The 17,552-nt window shown below is 43.9% G+C and overlaps 1 protein-coding gene across 1 annotated transcript; it reads right to left on the reverse strand.

The window, feature by feature from the left end:
• Positions 1 to 9,508: 9,508 nt before the first annotated feature.
• On the reverse strand, positions 9,509 to 14,120 carry LOC115182329 (protein S100-A1-like). Its single transcript, XM_029743944.1, has 3 exons — positions 14,005 to 14,120; positions 10,075 to 10,236; positions 9,509 to 9,823 (listed from the first exon to the last, which is right to left on the reverse strand). Exons 1-3 carry the CDS (start codon positions 14,047 to 14,049, stop codon positions 9,659 to 9,661), a joined length of 372 nt encoding a protein of 123 aa, XP_029599804.1. The 5' UTR covers positions 14,050 to 14,120; the 3' UTR covers positions 9,509 to 9,658.
• Between the last annotated feature and the right edge of the window lie 3,432 nt (positions 14,121 to 17,552).

The following is a 17,552-nucleotide window of genomic DNA, read 5'->3' on the forward strand; positions in this document are numbered from 1 at the left end:
CACCCTCACAAATGTACAATAAAGTATAAATCAAATCATTTTTAGTAAAGGTTTGTGTATCATGAGTTAATATTACATGCAACAAAGGGATATGTATAATCTTGGTTAACCCAGGTAATTGTTCACCCAGGTATTGTACTAGAACGAGGAGGAGAACCGGAACGAGGAGCTCCACCTTCTCTTTTTGCAGATGCTGACACCTCTGAATTCGTGATTTGTCCAAATAACCAGTGAGGAAAAAGCGCAAAACCAGAAGTACTGCTGCTCATTATCCTACACTTCCCGTTCAGCCTCCTACAGATTCTACAGTACCAGTTATGTTTACGTAGATCTGTCCATGAGAGATTAGGCTATGTGTGACATTCAATATGTAATGTTAAGTATTCCCTGATGAGTTTGTTTAAGTTTGTAAGTGTTTACAGCCACATCATTTCAACGTGGAGAATTGGGTAATATTTGGTTGATATGTTGATCAATAAGATTACAACCTATTTTCACCCACTAAAAAAAGACAGCCAAAATCAAATGTTATTGGTCACATACTCATATTTAGCAGATTTGTTGAGGGTGTAGAGAAATGCTTGTGGTCCTACCTCCAACAGTGTAGTAGTATCTGTCATTCACAACAGTACACACAAATCTCAAAGTAAAAGAATGGAATTATAAATATTATGTCGAGCAATGTTGGAGTGGCATTGACTAGAATACAGTTTATACATATGAAATGAGTAAAACAGTATGTAAACATTATTAAAGTGACCAGTGTTCCATTATTAAAGTGACCAGTGTTCCATGTACATAGGGCAGCAGCCTCTAAGGTGCAGGGTTGAGTAGCCGGGTGGTAGCCGGCTAGTGACAGTGACTAAGTTCAGGCAGGGTGCTGGGTGGAGGCCGGCTAGTGATGACTATTTAACAGTCTGATTGCCTTGAGTTTGAAGCTGTCTTTCAGTTTCTCTGTTCCAGCTTTGATGCACCTGTACTGACCTTTCCTTCTGGATGATAGTGGGGTGAACAGGGCATTGCTCGGGTGGTTGATGTCCTTGATCATCTTTTTGGCCTTCTTGTGACATCGGGTGCTGTAGGTGTACTGGAGGGCATGTAGTTTGCACCCTCTGGAGAGCCCTGCGGTTGCCGGCGGTGCCGTTGCCGTACCAGGCTGTGATACAGCCCGACAGGATGCTCTCAATGGTGCATCTGTTAAAGCTTGTGAGGGTCTTAGGGACCAAACCATATTTCTTCAGCCTCCTGAGGTTGAAGAGGCACTGTTGCGCCTTCTTCACCACACTGTCTGTGTGGGTGGACCATTTCAGATTGTCACTGATGTGTATGCCAAGGTACTTGAAGCTTTTCACCTTCTCTACTGCGGTCCCGTCAATGTGGGCGTGGTCCCTCTGCTGTTTGCTGAAGTCCACGATCATCTCCTTAGTTTTGTTGACACTGAGGGAGAGGTTATTTTCCTGTCACCACTCCGCCAGGGCACTCATCTCCTCCCTATAGGCTGTCTCGTCATTGTTGGTAATCAGACCTACAACTGTAGTGTTGTCTGAAAACATAATGATTGAGTTGAAGACGTGCGTGGCCACGCAGTCATGGGTGACCAGTGAGTACAGGAGGGGGCTGAGCACGCACCCTTGTGGGGCCCCTGTGTTGAGGATCAGGTTGTTTCCTACCTTCACCACCTGGGGGTGGCCCGTTAGGAAGTCCAGGACTCAGTTGCACAGGGCGGGGTTCAGACCCATGGCCGAGCTTAATGATGAGCTTGGAGGGTACTATGGTGTTGAAGGCTGAGCTGTAGTCAATGAACAGCATTCTTGCATTGTTATTACTCTTGTACAGATGGGATAGGGCAGTGTGCAGTGCAATGGCAATTGCATCGATTGTGGATCTATTGGGGCGGTATGGAAATTGAAGTTGGTCTAGGGTGTGTGGGAGTTAATGTAAAGAAACTAGATGCAGCTGCTATGCTGAAGAAACATAATTGAATAGCAGGAAGTAGTAAGGACAATGACTACATTGACCGGATAGAAAGGTGGGGGCATGTAATGCAAATACCATCTCTGAGTAGGATGTCATGACATTGGGGCGGTATGGAAATTGAAGTTGGTCTAGGGTGTGTGGGAGTTAATGTAAAGAAACTAGATGCAGCTGGGATGTACCCATATGCTATATGTGCAAAAAAGCAGAGCCGATGCTCAGGGAAGTTAGATGTTCCGCGGACCACCTCGGCTTTGCTACTTTGTATTAAAGTCTATATGGAATTCACAAGTTCTCGTAAAAGTGTTATATTTCTGAGGCAATTTTCCACGACAGGTGTCAGGTAAGGTATTTGGTATTTTATTAGGATTCCCATTAGCTGTTGCAAAAGCAACAGCTACTCTTCCTGGGGTCCACACAAAACATGAAACATAATACAGAACATTAATAGACAAGAACAGCTCAAGGACAGAACTACATACATTTTTTAAAAGGCACACGTAGCCTACATATCAATGCATACACACAAACTATCTAGGTCAAATAGGGGAGAGGTGTTGTGCCCTGAGGTGTTGCTTTATCTGTTTTTTTAAACCAGATTTGCTGTTTATTTGAGCAATATGAGATGGAAGTAAGTTCCATGCAATAAGGGCTCTATATAATAGTGTACGTTTTCTTGAATTTGTTCTGGATTTGGGAACTATGAAAAGACCCCTGGTGACATGTCTGGTGGGATACTTGTGTGTGTCAGAGCTGTGTGTAAGTTAACTATGCAAACAATTTGGGATTTTCAACACATTAACGTTTCTTATAAAAAGAAGAAGTGATGCAGTCAGTCTCTCCTCAACTCTTAGCCAAGAGAGACTGGCATGCATAGTATTTATATCAGCCCTCTGATTACAATTAAGAGCAAAACGTGCCACTCTGTTCTGGGCCAGCTGCAGCTAAACTAGGTCTTTCCTTGCCGTACTGGACCACACGACTGGACAATAATCAAGGTTAGACAAAACTAGAGCCTGCAGAACTTGCTTTTTGGAGTGTGGTGTCAAAAAAGCAGAGCATCTCTTTATTACGGCCAGATCTCTCTCCATCTTTACAACCATTGAATCTATATGTTTTGACCATGACAGTTTACAATCTAAGGTAACACCAAGTAATTTAGTCTCCTCAACTTGTTGAGTCCCCTTCTCTATAAGCATGCTGAAAGTCTGTTGTTAATTTGTTTACAGAGAAATAGCATTGTATTTGGTCAAACACTATTTTTTCCAACAGTTTGCTAAGAGCTGGCAGCAAGCTTATAGGTCTGCTGTTAGAACCAGTAAAGGCCGCTTTACCACTCTTGGGTAGTGGAATTACTTTGGCTTCCATCCAGGCCTGAGGACAAAGATTTTCCTCCAGGCTCAGATTAAAAATATGACAGATAGGAGTGGCTGTAGAGTCAGCTACCATCCTCAGTAGCTTTCCATCTAAGTTGTCAATGTTTGTCATTATTGATCGATAACAATAATTTTTCCACTTCTCCCACACTAACTTTACAAAATTCAAACTTGCACTGCTTTTCTTTCATTATTAGTTTTAGTTTTTTTGAATATAGTTGCTTACTGTTTGTCGGGGCATATTCTGCCTTAGTTTGCCCACTTTGCCAATGAAATAATCATTAAAATAATTTGCAACATCAAATGGTTTTGTGATGAATAAGTCATCTGATTAGATAAAAGATGGAGTTGAATTTGTCTTTCTGCCCATAATTTCATTTAAAGTACTCCAAAGTTTTTTTCCATCATTCTTTATATCATTGATCTTGGCTTCATAATAAAGTTTCTTCTTCTTTTTGTTGAGTTTAGTCACATCATTTCTCAATTTGCAGTAAGTAAGCCAGTCAGATGTACAGCCAGACTTATTAGCCACTCCTTTTGCCCCATCTCTTTCAACCATACAGTTTTTCAATTCCTCATCAATCCATGGAGCCTTAACAGTTCTAACAGTCAGTTTCTTAACAGGTGCAGGTTTATCAATAATTGGAAGAAGCAATTTCATAAATTCATCAAGTGCAGCATCTGGAAGCTCCTCATTAATCACATCAGAACAACAAATAATTTTAACATCATCCACATTAGAGTCACAGCAAAATATTTTGAATGATCTCTTTTACACTATTTTAGACCCAGCTGTTGGAACTTTGGCTTTCCTGGATATAGCTACTATACTGTGATCACTGCATCCAATGGGTACGGATACATCTTTAGAACAAGGTTCTACAGCATTAGTAAAAATGTGATTGATGCATGTGGATGATCTTGTTCCTGTAGTGTTTGTAAACACCCTGGTAGGTTGATTAATAACCTGAACCAGATTACAGGCACTGGTTACAGTAAGACGCTTCCTCTTGAGCGGACAGCTTGATGAAAACCAGTCAATATTCAGGTCCCCAAGAAAGTAGACCCCTCTGATTACATCATATACACTATCAAGCAATCCACACATATTATTTAGATACTGACTGTTAGCACTTGGTGGCCTATAGCAACACCCCAAAAGAAAAGGCTTTAGATGTGCCAAGTGAACCTGCAACCACAACACTTCAATAACACTTGACATAAGATCTTCTCTAAGCATTACAGGGATATGGCTCTGAATATATACAGCAACACCTCACCCATAAGCATTTCTGTCTCTTCTATAAATGTTATATCCTTGTATTGCAACTGATGTATCATCAAATGAATTATCAAAGTGAGTCTCAGAAATGGCAAATATATGAATGTTATCTGATGTTAGCAAATTATTGATTTCATCAACCTTATTTCTAAGGCTACATATATTAATATGGGCTATTTTCAGCCCTTTCCTGGGTAGCTTATTACATTTACATTTAAGTCATTTAGCAGACGCTCTTATCCAGAGCGACTTACAAATTGGTGCATTCACCTTATGATATCCAGTGGAACAACCACTTTACAATAGTGCATCTAAATATTTTAAGGGGGGGGGGGGGGTTAGAAGGATTACTTAATCCTATCCCAGGTATTCCTTAAAGAGGTGGGGTTTCAGGTGTCTCCGGAAGGTGGTGATTGACTCCGCTGTCCTGGCGTCATGAGGGAGCTTGTTCCACCATTGGGGTGCCAGAGCAGCGAACAGTTTTGACTGGGCTGAGCGGGAACTGTGCTTCCTCAGAGGTAGGGAGGCAAGCAGGCCAGAGGTGGATGAACGCAGTGCCCTTGTTTGGGTGTAGGGCCTGATCAGAGCCTGAAGGTACGGAGGTGCCGTTCCCCTCACAGCTCCGTAGGCAAGCACCATGGTCTTGTAGCGGATGCGAGCTTCAACTGGAAGCCAGTGGAGAGAGCGGAGGAGCGGGGTGACGTGCGAGCTTATCAGAGATAGACATAATATTGAAAAGAGCAGACAAAGCAAGAGAAAAAATATATACATTCAGCAATCCATTAATCAATTGGTGTGTGTGTGCTGTGGGGTTGAGGCTATGAACCCATAGGCTTGGCTCGCTCATCCCTTCCAGGCTTCTGGGAGGGAGGGTGGACAATGAGTCTGTCGTAGCGGATGTACGCAATGTCCCCACGTGCTCTGGCAGCTTTCATGGCTGGGATCAGTTCTTTCCTCTTCTGGCGCACAGCTTCAGGATAGTCCTCGTTGAGGAAGATATATATTCCTCTCAAGTTCTTGGCTCTTTCCAGAACAACTACCTTGTCTTTGAACCTCAGGAACTTGACCACTATCGGCCTGGGCCTATCACCTGGGCCGGTGGTGGGTTTTCCAATCCTGAGGTGTGCTCCAGCTCAATCTTCCTGTGGTCCATCTTCAATTTCTCAGAGATCATTTCCCTCACTTTGTCCTCAGACACCATCCAGGTCTCATGTGAAGATTCTGCAATTCCGTCCACAACCATGTTGTTTCGCCTTGATTGTCCCTCGAGATAGTCTAATTTATCTGTCATTGTTATCATGCATTCACACACAGAACTGATGTCCTCTCTCAATGACATACAGATTGCTGTCACCTTGCCGTTCTCCTGTTTCAACTCATCGACCTGACCCTGGGAGAACTGAAAACTATTTTTCCGGTCCTGGACCTCTCTGGTCAGGTCATTAATTATTTTATTAGTAGAATCCACGAGTATTTGGACAAAACACTTGAAACTATTTTCTTGTTGTTGTAACAACTGCTTGTAGGTCTCTTTTTGTTAGTTTAAAAGATCCTTCACGTGTGATAGAGAGACACCACTGGCACTGTCCTCAACGGTACTCCCGCCGGCTTTGGTCTTTGTCATGGTAGCTAGCAACGTATGTTAGGCTGTTACTCCTCGCAGTGCCAGACAGGGCAGGTCACGGGGAAAATTGGAAACAACAAAGAGCAGGGATCTAGCCACAATGGCTAACCGCGTCGCGGGCTGCCATCAATAACACCTCGCTAGCTTGATGTCCAAATAGCTAGCAGCTAGGCTTGCTGCGACGCCAAATAGCTTCTCAGACCTGTCCTTGGTCGGGAGGATCACTGGAAAGATACAAGCAGTCCCAGCAACTGATGCCAACTGCGTCGCGGGATCAAACATAAGAAGCTAGGTAGCTACCAAGAACTTTCCAATATACTTTTAAACAACAAACTTTCCAAACAAACAAAACCAAGCTCTTCCTTGTTCCGCAAACAACAGGTGATATGATCCTTAACTTGCCTCTCAAAGCACTTCATGATGACAGAAGTGAGTGCTACGGGGCGATAGTAATTTAATTCAGTTACCTTTGCTTTCTTCGGTACAGGAACATTGGTGGCACTGTGTTATTCTCAAAGCAGGCAAAGAAGGTGTTTAGCTTGTATGGGAGCAAGGCGTCGGTGTCCGTGATGTGGCTGGTTATCCCTTTGTAATCCGTGATTGTCTGGAATCCCTGCCAAATACATCTTGTGTCTGAGCCGTTGAATTGTGACTCCATTTTGTCTCTGTACTGACATTTTGCCTGTTTGATTGCCTTACGGACGGCATAACTGCACTGTTTGTATACAAAGTTGAATTTCCAATGTGTTATCACTATGCTTTTAACCATCTAAAATCACAACCAAATTCATTTGGAAAATCTTTAGTTGTCACCTAAATGTGTTATCATTGTGTTCAACCATTTAAAAGCACAGCAAAGTTCAAATGGGAATACAATGTCAGATATTTTGTTTATTTATAGAACACTTTAATGTGTTATCACTGTGCCTAATCTAATAGCACAAGCAAATGACCTGGATTACAGTTGAGATTACATTAAAGTACATGGTGCAAGTTATCAATGCCATTCGAGATTCTGCTCAGATTATTATAGTAATTGCGAAGATCTCCACACTCTGGCGATCTTTGCATGCTCTTGAACGTGCATGCTTTCTGTGATTACATAAGAAGACATTTATTGTTACTGTAAACTCAAAATGTGGACATGGATGTATATGTTACTCAATACTCAAGTTGAATAAATACTGTTACATTGCAGTTATATATATTAGTTTGTAAGAAAGCCTTAATTTTAGGCCATTTACTGTATTACAAAATTAATATTGAATTGTGTAGGGTTGACAACACAACCAAATAATAACATTTAAAGGACATGTACAGTGCATTTGGAAAGTACTCAGACCCCTTCCCTTTTTCCACATTTTGTTACGTTACAGGCTTATTCTAAAATAAATGAAAACATTTCCTCATCGATACCCCGTAATTACAAAGCGAAACTGTTTTTTAGAAATTTTTGCTAATTTATTAAACATAAAAAACAGATACCTTCTATACATAAGTATTCAGACTCTTTACTATGAGACTCTAAATTGAGCTCAGGTGCATCCTGTTTCCATTGATCATCCTTGAAATGTTTCTACAATTTGATTGGAATCAACCTGTGGTAAATTCAAATGATTGGACATGATTTGGAAAGGCACACACCTGTCTATATAAGGTCCCACAGTTGACAGTGTGTCAGAGCAAAAACCAAGCCATGAGGTCGAAGGAATTGTCTATAGAGCTCCGAGATAAGATTGTGTCGAGGCACAGCTCTGGGGAAGGGTACCAAAAATGTCTGCAGCATTGAAGGTTCCCAAGAACACAGTGGCCTCCATCGTTCTTAAATGGAAGAAGTTTGGAACCACCAAGACTCTTCCTAGAGCTGGCTGCTCTGCCAAACTGAGCAATCGGGGGAGAAGGGCCTTGGTCAGGGAGGTGACCAAGAACCCGATGGTCACTCTGTCAGAGTGACCATCGGGTCACGTTGCACTTCCTAAGGCTTCCATTGGCTCCTGTAACCGGGCAGAGAATAGGAGCTCAGTCAATGATTGGACTGCCTATGGACAAAGGGATTGGTGATGCGCGATCCCGATAGCGCGCCCCTCCTTTTTCTTCTGGAATGAATATGCTATTGTCTGGTTAGAATATAATCACATTTTTACGTTAAAAATACCATAAAGATTGATTGTAAACAACTTTTGACATTCTTCTAAGAACAGTAATGGAACATTTTGACTTTTCATGTCTCGAATTACGCTCGCGCATTATGCCTTTGGATAGTGACCTGAACGCACGAACAAAACGGAGGTATTTGGACATAAATATGGATTATTTCGAACAAAAACAACATTTCTTGTGGAAGTAGCAGTCCTGGGAGTACATTCTGATGAAGATCAGCAAAGGGAAGATAATATTTATAATACTAATTCTGAGTTTAGGTGACCCCAGAACTTGGCGGGTGTCTGTATAGCTTGCTTTGATGGTGAGCTATGTACTCAGAATATTGAAAAATGTGCTTTCGCCGAAAAGCTATTTTAAAATCTGACACAGCGGTTGCATCAAGGAGTATTGTATCTACTTCTTAAAATAATTGTTATGTATTTTGTCAACGTTTATGATGAGTATTTTTGTAAATTGATGTGCTCATTCACCGGAAGTTTTGGTGGGAATACATTTTCTGAACATCACGCGCCAATGTAAAATGCTGTTTTTGGATATAAATATGAACTTTATCGAACAAAACATGTATTGTGTAACATGATGTCCTAGGAGTGTCATCTGATGAAGATCGTTTAAGGTTAGTGCTTCATTTAGCTGTGTTTTGGGTTTTTGTGACATCTCTCCTTGCTTGGAAAATGGCTGTGTGGTTATTTTTGTCTATGTACTCTCCTAACATAATCTAATGTTTTGCTTTCGCTGTAAAGCCTTTTTGAAATCGGACAATGTGGTTGGATTAAGGAGAAGTGTATCTTTAAAATGGTGTAAAATAGTCGTATGTTTGAGAAATTTAAATTATGATATTTTTGCTGTTTTGTATTTTGCGCCATGCTATTTCACTGGCTGTTGAATAGTGTGGGACGGTCACGTCCCACCTTGCCCAGAGAAGTTAAAGTAGTTTTAGCATAGGATCTAGAAAGGCTTTGCGCCAAGGTTTACTAAATAGTTGTGTCAATACTGAAATAAGAAGTGACTGGCACAGTCTATTCTGTCTTACACTTACGGGACAAATTACAGGCCAAATACAACAGACAGACACACGTCAGACAAATGTGACAAACAGAGATACAGAGTGGGAAAGCCACTGTTTATTCACAACAGTAAGACTTATTTATAAAATGACTTATTTGACGTATAGAAAAGCAAAATGACGTATGGAAAAGCATCCATCTCTGCTTCTCTTTCTCCTTGTCCTGTCCTCCCTCACTTCTTAGCGGCAGCCTTCATGATGTGGAGCTGGTAGATCTGTTCACAGGCGATGGAGAGGTCCACAACCAGAGAGACAAACTCCTCGAAGTTTACCATCCCATCACCATTCTGGTCCAGATTCTTCATGATCTTGTCTATGGCTGCTGGGTCCTTCTGGGACTGAGAGGGAAGGAGAGATGGAGGAGATGAAGAGAATGAGTAAGAGAGAGAGAGCGAGAGAGAAAGAGAGAGAGAGAAAAAGAGATAGATGGCAGGAGGGGAGAGAGAATGAGTAAGAGAGAGAGATGGGAGGAGGGGAGAGAGGGGGTTAGATTGACTTTGGATACTCTAATAAAGTGAGAGAGAAATCAGAACGAGATGGAAAGGGAAAGATCGTGAGAGAGAGAGGGAGAGAGGGATATCTATGGTACCTTCAGGAAGCTGCCCAGTTCTGTCTGCATGAGTTCTTTCAGCTCCTTCTTGCTCAGTGTGTTACAGTCACCATCCTTGTCGGCATAGCGATGGAACACCGTGATCAGGGACTGCATGGATCTCTCCAACTGAGACGGCATGGCTGCAGAGAGAAGGATACACTGAGGAGGGGAGAGAGGGAGGGGGAGATGGGAGGGGAGAGAGGGAGGAGGGAGATGGGAGGGGAGAGAGGGCGGAAGGGGGTGTAAATTACAGTGTCAGATTAAGATTAAGACTAAGATTGAATCATACTACACCGGCTCTGACACTCGCCGGATGTGGCAGGGCTTGCAAACCATTACAGACTACAAAGGGAAGCACAGTGACACGAGCCTACCAGACGAGCTAAACTACTTCTATGCTCGCTTTGAGGCAAATAACACTGAAACATGCATGAGAGCACCAGCTGTTCTGGAAGACTGTGTGATCACGCTCTCCGCAGCCGATGTGAGTAAGACCTTTATAAAGGTCAACCTTCACAAGGCCGCAGGGCCAGACGGATTACCAGGACGTGTACCCCGAGCATGCGCTGACCAACGGCAAGTGTCTTCACTGACATTTTCAACCTCTCCCTGTCTGAGTCTATAATACCAACATGTTTCAAGCAGACCACCATAGTCCCTGTACACAAGAACACTAAGGTAACCTGCCTAAATGACAACCGACCCATAGCACTCACGTCTGTAGCCATGAAGTGCTTTGAAAGGCTGGTCATGGCTCACATCAACAACATTATCCCAGAAACCCTAGACCCACTCCAATTTGCATACCACCCTAACAGATCCACAGATGATGCAATATCTATTGCACTCCACACTGCCCTTTTCCACCTGGACAAAAGGAACACCTACGTGAGAATGCTATTCATTGACTACAGCTCAGCATTCAACACCATAGCGAGCTCATAGCTCATCAATAAGTTAAGGACCCTGGGACTAAACACGTCCCTCTGCAACTGGATCCTGGACTTCCTGACGGGCCGCCCCCAGGTGGTAAGGGTAGGTAACAACACATCCGAAACGCTGATCCTCAACACAGGGGCCCCTCAGGGGTGCATGCTCAGTCCCCTCCTGTACTCCCTGTTCACTCATGACTGCACGGTTAGGCACGACTCCAACACCATCATTAAGTTTACCGATGACACAACAGTGGTAGTCCTGATCACCGACAACGACGAGACAGCCTATAGGGAGGAGGTCAGAGACCTGGCCGTGTGATGCCAGGACAACAACCTCTCCCTCAATGTGATCAAGACAAAGGAGATGATTATGGACTACAGGAAAAAGAGGACCGAGCACGCCCCCATTCTCATCGACGGGGCTGTAGTGGAGCAGGTTGAGAGCTTCTGAGAGCTTCAAGTTCCTTGGTGTCCACATCACCAACAAACTAACATGGTCCAAGGCAGTTGTGAAGAGGGCACGACAAAACCTATTCCCCCTCAGGAGACTGAAAACATTTGGCATCAGATCCTCAAAAGGTTCTACAGCTGCACCATCGAGAGCATCCTGACTGGTTGCATCACTGCCTGGTATGGCAACTGCTCGGCCTCTGACCGCAAGGCACTACAGAGGGTAGTGCATACAACCCAATACATCACTGGGGCTAAGCTTCCTGCCATCCAGGACCTCTATACCAGGCGGTGTCAGTGGAAGGCCCTAAAAATTGTCAAAGACTCCAGCCACCCTAGTCATAGACTGTTCTCTCTCCGGAGCTCCAAGTCTAGGTCCAAGATGCTTCTAAACAGATTCTACCCCCAAGCCATAAGACTCCTGAACATCTAATCAAATGGCCACCCAAACTATTTTCATTGCCCCCCCCCCTTTTTACACCTCTGCTACTCTCTGTTGTTAAAATCTATGCAAAGTCACTTTAATAACTCTTCCTACATGTACATATTACCTCAACTAACCGGTGCCTCAGCACATTGACTCTGTACCGGTACCCCCCTGTATATAGTCTCACTATTGTTATTTTACTGCTGCTTTTTATTACTTGTTACTTTTATTTCTTATTCTTGTTTTTTATTTTTAACTGCATTGTTGGTTAGGGGCTCGTAAGTAAGCATTTCACTGTAACGTCTTCCTACACCTGTTGTATTCGGCGCATGTGACTAATAAAATTTGATTTGATATCAGCTGATGGAAGAAGGGCTTTATAAATACATTTGATTTTGATTTCATTTGATAGATACTCAGTACAGTTGTTGGTGTCACACCCTGATCTGTTTCACCTGTCTCTGTGATTGTCTCCACCCCCCTCTAGGTGTTGCCGATCTTCCCCATTTATCCCCTGTGTAATTACAGCTGTGTTTTCTGTTCGTCTGTGCCAGTTTGTCTTGTTTGTTCAAGTCAACCAGCGTTATGTGTGTCAGCGCCTGGTTTTTCCAGTCTCTCTTTTCTCGCCCTCCCGGTTTTGACCCTTGCCTGTCCTGACTCCGAGCCAGCCTGCCTGACCATTCTGCCTGTCCCTGAGCCTGCCTGCCGATCTGTACCTCAACCCCCCTAAGGATTACCAACCTCTGCCTTACCCTGAGCCTACCTACCGTCCGGTACCGTTGCCCCAGCTCTGGTTTACTGACCCCTGCCTGTCCCTGAGCCTGCCTGCCAATCTGTACCTCCGCCCCCCTCTGGATTACCAACCTCTGCCTTACCCTGAGCCTGAGCCTACCTACCGTCCGGTACCGTTGCCCCAGCTCTGGTTTACTGACCCCTGCCTGTCCCTGAGCCTGCCTGCCGATTTGTACCTCCGCCCCCCTCTGGATTACCAACCTCTGCCTTACCCTGAGCCTACCTACCGTCCGGTACCGTTGCCCCAGCTCTGGTTTAATGACCCCTGCCTGTCCCTGAGCCTGCCTGCCGATCTGTACCTCCGCCCCCCTCTGGATTACCAACCTCGGCCTTACCCTGAGCCTACCTACCGTCCGGTACCGTTGCCCCAGCTCTGGTTTTCTGACCCCTGCCTGCCTGTCTACTGCCAGCCCCTGTTTGCAACGTCAAACTCTTGTTTATTCGACATGGTCTGCATCTGGGTCTTCCCTTCATACCTGATAGATCGCACTAATATGCTGACTAATAGCAAACTATCCCTTTGAAGCAAACTAATTAACAATGCACATTTAGGGAGGATGGGAGTTGGCTTTCTTTGTCTCTGAAAGCACAGTCTGTTACTTAGTGACATTTAAGCTGTCATCTTCCACTCCTTTACACATTTCCTCTACCTCCGACTCCTCCTTTTCTTTTGGTGCCTCCCCCTTTCTTTAGGAATATCCAACATCTCTAGCTGTGTAGACTGTCCTTTTACCAGGTTTGGCCCAGGGTGTCATTGTAAATAAGAATTTGTTCTTCACTGACTTGCCTAGTTAAATAAAGGTGAAATAACCTCTGTCATAGCTTGACCATGTGACACATCATACTAAGTGTGAAGTGTGGGGATTTGGGGATGGAGAGGGGTGTGACAGGAGAAGAAAGGGTTTTGCAACAGTTCAGTGTAAAGAAATCAGGCTGATGATAATTGGTGAGTAATGCCTATAAAATGACTTGAACCCGCTAAGAAAAACATTTGTAGGTGTAATAGAGTTCTAAAACAAAAACATTGCTTCAATGTTCAAAGGTTTTCCTATAAATAAACTATGACATAATGTAATCAGTAAATAGTATGGCCCATTATCCTGCATAACAAACCATAGAATAACTGATTTTTGAATCAAATCAAGCGAAGTCTAATGAACATTATAGCCTACAAGTTTTCTGGATGAGACAGATCAGTAGCTAGTCACACTTGGAAACAGTTGTTACAGTTGTGTGAGACCTGTTTATAACACTAGATAACCTACTCCGTTAAACCAAAGACACCAATAGTAATAGTAGAATAAGTGAAAAACGGTTACTTACCAAGCAGAGGAGAGACACTAACAGAACAGGGTGGGGAAGTAGCATACAGCTGAAAATATACCACTGATGCTGAATCTACTGCGCAACAGGTGTGAGAAAGATTTTATAAAGACAGAGAATTTATAGAGAACATAACGCCTGCCTAATTGTGAGTGTGTGTAGCCTATAGTGGAGGTGTGTGTGTGTGTGTGTGTGAGAGGGAGGGAGGGAGGGAGGGAGGGAGGGAGGGAGGGAGGGAGGGAGGAGGTTAGAGTTTAGGCTTGATGTCTTTGAGTCCTCATCTTTGAATTCAACATGATAAAATAGACATGGATCACCTAGAATGTTTTCATATCGCATTAACACACTGAGAACTCAATGATCTCATTCACACAAATCAATACCAATGATGCTGAATCTATACCAATGATGCTGAATCTATCCCAATGATGCTGAATCTATACCAATGATGTTGAATCTATCCCAATGACGCTGAATCTATACCAATGATGTTGAATCTATACCAATGATGCTGAATCTATCCCAATGACGCTGAATCTATACCAATGTTGTTGAATCTATACCAATGATGCTGAATCTATCCCAATGACGCTGAATCAATACCAATGATGCTGAATCTATCCCAATGACACTGAATCTATCCCAATGATGCTGAATCTATACCAATGACGCTGAATCAATACCAATGATGTTGAATCTATACCAATGATGCTGAATCTATACCAATGATGTTGAACACACACGAAGAGAGGGGTGACGAGTACACACTAGTATGATTGGAAGAATAGTTCTATGGATGAAGAGGATGGGGTGAAGTTTCTTGAATTAAATGCCATTTTGTCACGTATACTCCCTCTCTGGCGTTCGAGGTCGCCAGTCTGCTCATCATTACACACACCTGTCACCATCGTTAAGAGCACCAACACCTCATGACACTCACCTGGACTCCATCACCTCCCTGATTACCTTCCCTATATCTGTCCCTCCGATTGGTTCCTTCCCCAGGTGTTTTTGTTTCTGTTTCAGTGTTTCATGTCCGTACGCTACTCTTGTTTTGTTCCTTGTTTTGTTCCTTGTACTTGCTTCCCGACTCCCAGCGTCCACACGTTACACTCTGCCTCAGCACACAGTGGCCTACCACTCCCTGTACTTGCTTCCCGACATTACACTCTGCCTCAGCACACAGTGGCCTACCACTCACTGTGTGTTATGGAAGAGTCAAGCAGATCAGTATCTACTATATTCTGTAATAGTCAGCTTGGCAACACCATACAGAGAACAGAGAGAGAGATGAGAGCATAACTCTCTCTTGCAGGCTGAAACATGCAGAAAAACAGGAAAAGTCACATCAGCCACTCCGGACTCAACTCCTAATGTTGGCCTAGCATTGGCTTTGAGACGGTCATGAATGCGTGCATTTAACTGGCGCAAACAGATATAGATAAAAAGCAACACAATCGCATAAAGATTGTTCAATCTCCAAAATGAAGATTGGTAAACTGCAATACGCTATGCACACTTATCAGGAGTTGGCTGTATATTGGTCATGTTTGGCATCATCAGTTTAATACAGTACACAGTAGTCCTCCTGACCAGAAGAAAAAGTAATAGGCAAAGCATGTGTTCTTCTGACACATATGTGATGGATATTCCAAGCTGATGTTCTATTGCTCCCCAGCATTTAGTTGGCCATCATGGTAAATAAGAATTTGTTCTCCCTCTTCTGGGTCTGTGTTACATACAGGAGTACAAGTATCCTTTCCTGCAGCCAATTGATCAAAAGCGCCCTCTCATGGGCGGAACGTTATTAATAATTTTCATCATTTCATAATTGATATTAAATAAATACAAATTAAAACACAGAAAGTCTGGTGTTACTATGTTAAACGGTGTTGTTATATTTCAGTCTTCTATGATGTATAAAAAGTGTAATATAGGGATGCAAACTCAAAATGGAATACGTTTTAACTCTATACACAAGCCCATAACCATGTGTGTTAGGTGTGTACTTTTGTTTCAAAGTAGATTTGTTTAAGACTACCAAGAAACACTCTTGACCCTGATGTATCCCACTGCAGTAATGAGCTCTTTCTATATCCAGATATTATTGACCTCTTCTTCTACCTTTCATTCATTCTGCAAAATACACATTAACTAGCCTACTGTATGTGATTGTATTACAACACTCAAGTGTTAAAGAACAAGAAACGTATGTAATTCTTACTAAAGTAACTCTAAATTATCAGTAAACTCATTAGTAAAGGTATCAAGCATGACAAATTGCATATCAACTTCAAAGTAATTTCAGTGCCTGGGGACATCCTGTGGATTGTGTAAGAGTGTTCATCCCTGCTCCTCTTGGAGTATGTTGAGGCCTGAGGTTCCTCCCCACGATCCCTGCTCCTCCTACGAACTGGGACAGCTGGGATGGGAGGTCCTGACAGTTCTCTCTGGATCTCTCCATGTGCCTGTGGTAGGAGTGGTGGGTCTGCTGGATCTCTCCATGTGCCTGTGGTAGGAATGGTGGGTCTGCTGGTTCTCTCCATGTGCCTGTGGTAGGAATGGTGGGTCTGCTGGATCTCTCCATGTGTCTGTGGTAGGAGGGGTGGGTCTGCTAGTTTTCTCTGGATCTCTCCATGTGTCTGTGGTAGGAGTGGTGGGTCTGCTGGTTTTCTCTGGATCTCTCCATGTGTCTGTGGTAGGAGTGGTGGGTCTGCTGGATCTCTCCATGTGTCTGTGGTAGGAGTGGTGGGTCTGCTGGTTCTCTCCATGTGTCTGTGGTAGGAGTGGTGGGTCTGCTGGATCTCTCCATGTGTCTGTGGTAGGAGTGGTGGGTCTGCTGGTTCTCTCCATGTGTCTGTGGTAGGAATGGTGGGTCTGCTGGATCTCTCCATGTGCCTGTGGTAGGAATGGTGGGTCTGCTGGATCTCTCCATGTGTCTGTGGTAGGAGTGGTGGGTCTGCTGGTTTTCTCTGGATCTCTCCATGTGTCTGTGGTAGGAGTGGTGGGTCTGCTGGTTCTCTCCATGTGTCTGTGGTAGGAGTGGTGGGTCTGCTGGATCTCTCCATGTGTCTGTGGTAGGAATGGTGGGTCTGCTGGATCTCTCCATGTGTCTGTGGTAGGAGTGGTGGGAATGCTGGTTTTATCTGGATCTCTCTATGTGCCTGTGGTAGGAATGGTGAGTCTGCTGGATCTCTCCATGTGTCTGTGGTAGGAGGGGTGGGTCTGCTGGATCTCTCCATGTGCCTGTGGTAGGAGTGGTGGGAATGCTAGTTTTCTCTGGATCTCTCCATGTGTCTGTGGTAGGAGGGGTGGGTCTGCTAGTTTTCTATGGATCTCTCCATGTGTCTGTGGTAGGAGTGGTGGGTCTGCTGGTTTTCTCTGGATCTCTCCATGTGTCTGTGGTAGGAGTGGTGGGTCTGCTGGTTCTCTCCATGTGTCTGTGGTAGGAATGGTGGGTCTGCTGGTTCTCTCCATGTGTCTGTGGTAGGAGTGGTGGGTCTGCTGGATCTCTCCATGTGTCTGTGGTAGGAGTGGTGGGTCTGCTG

This window comes from Salmo trutta, unplaced genomic scaffold (assembly GCF_901001165.1).
Source record: "Salmo trutta unplaced genomic scaffold, fSalTru1.1, whole genome shotgun sequence".
Classification (NCBI taxonomy): Eukaryota; Metazoa; Chordata; class Actinopteri; order Salmoniformes; family Salmonidae; genus Salmo; species Salmo trutta.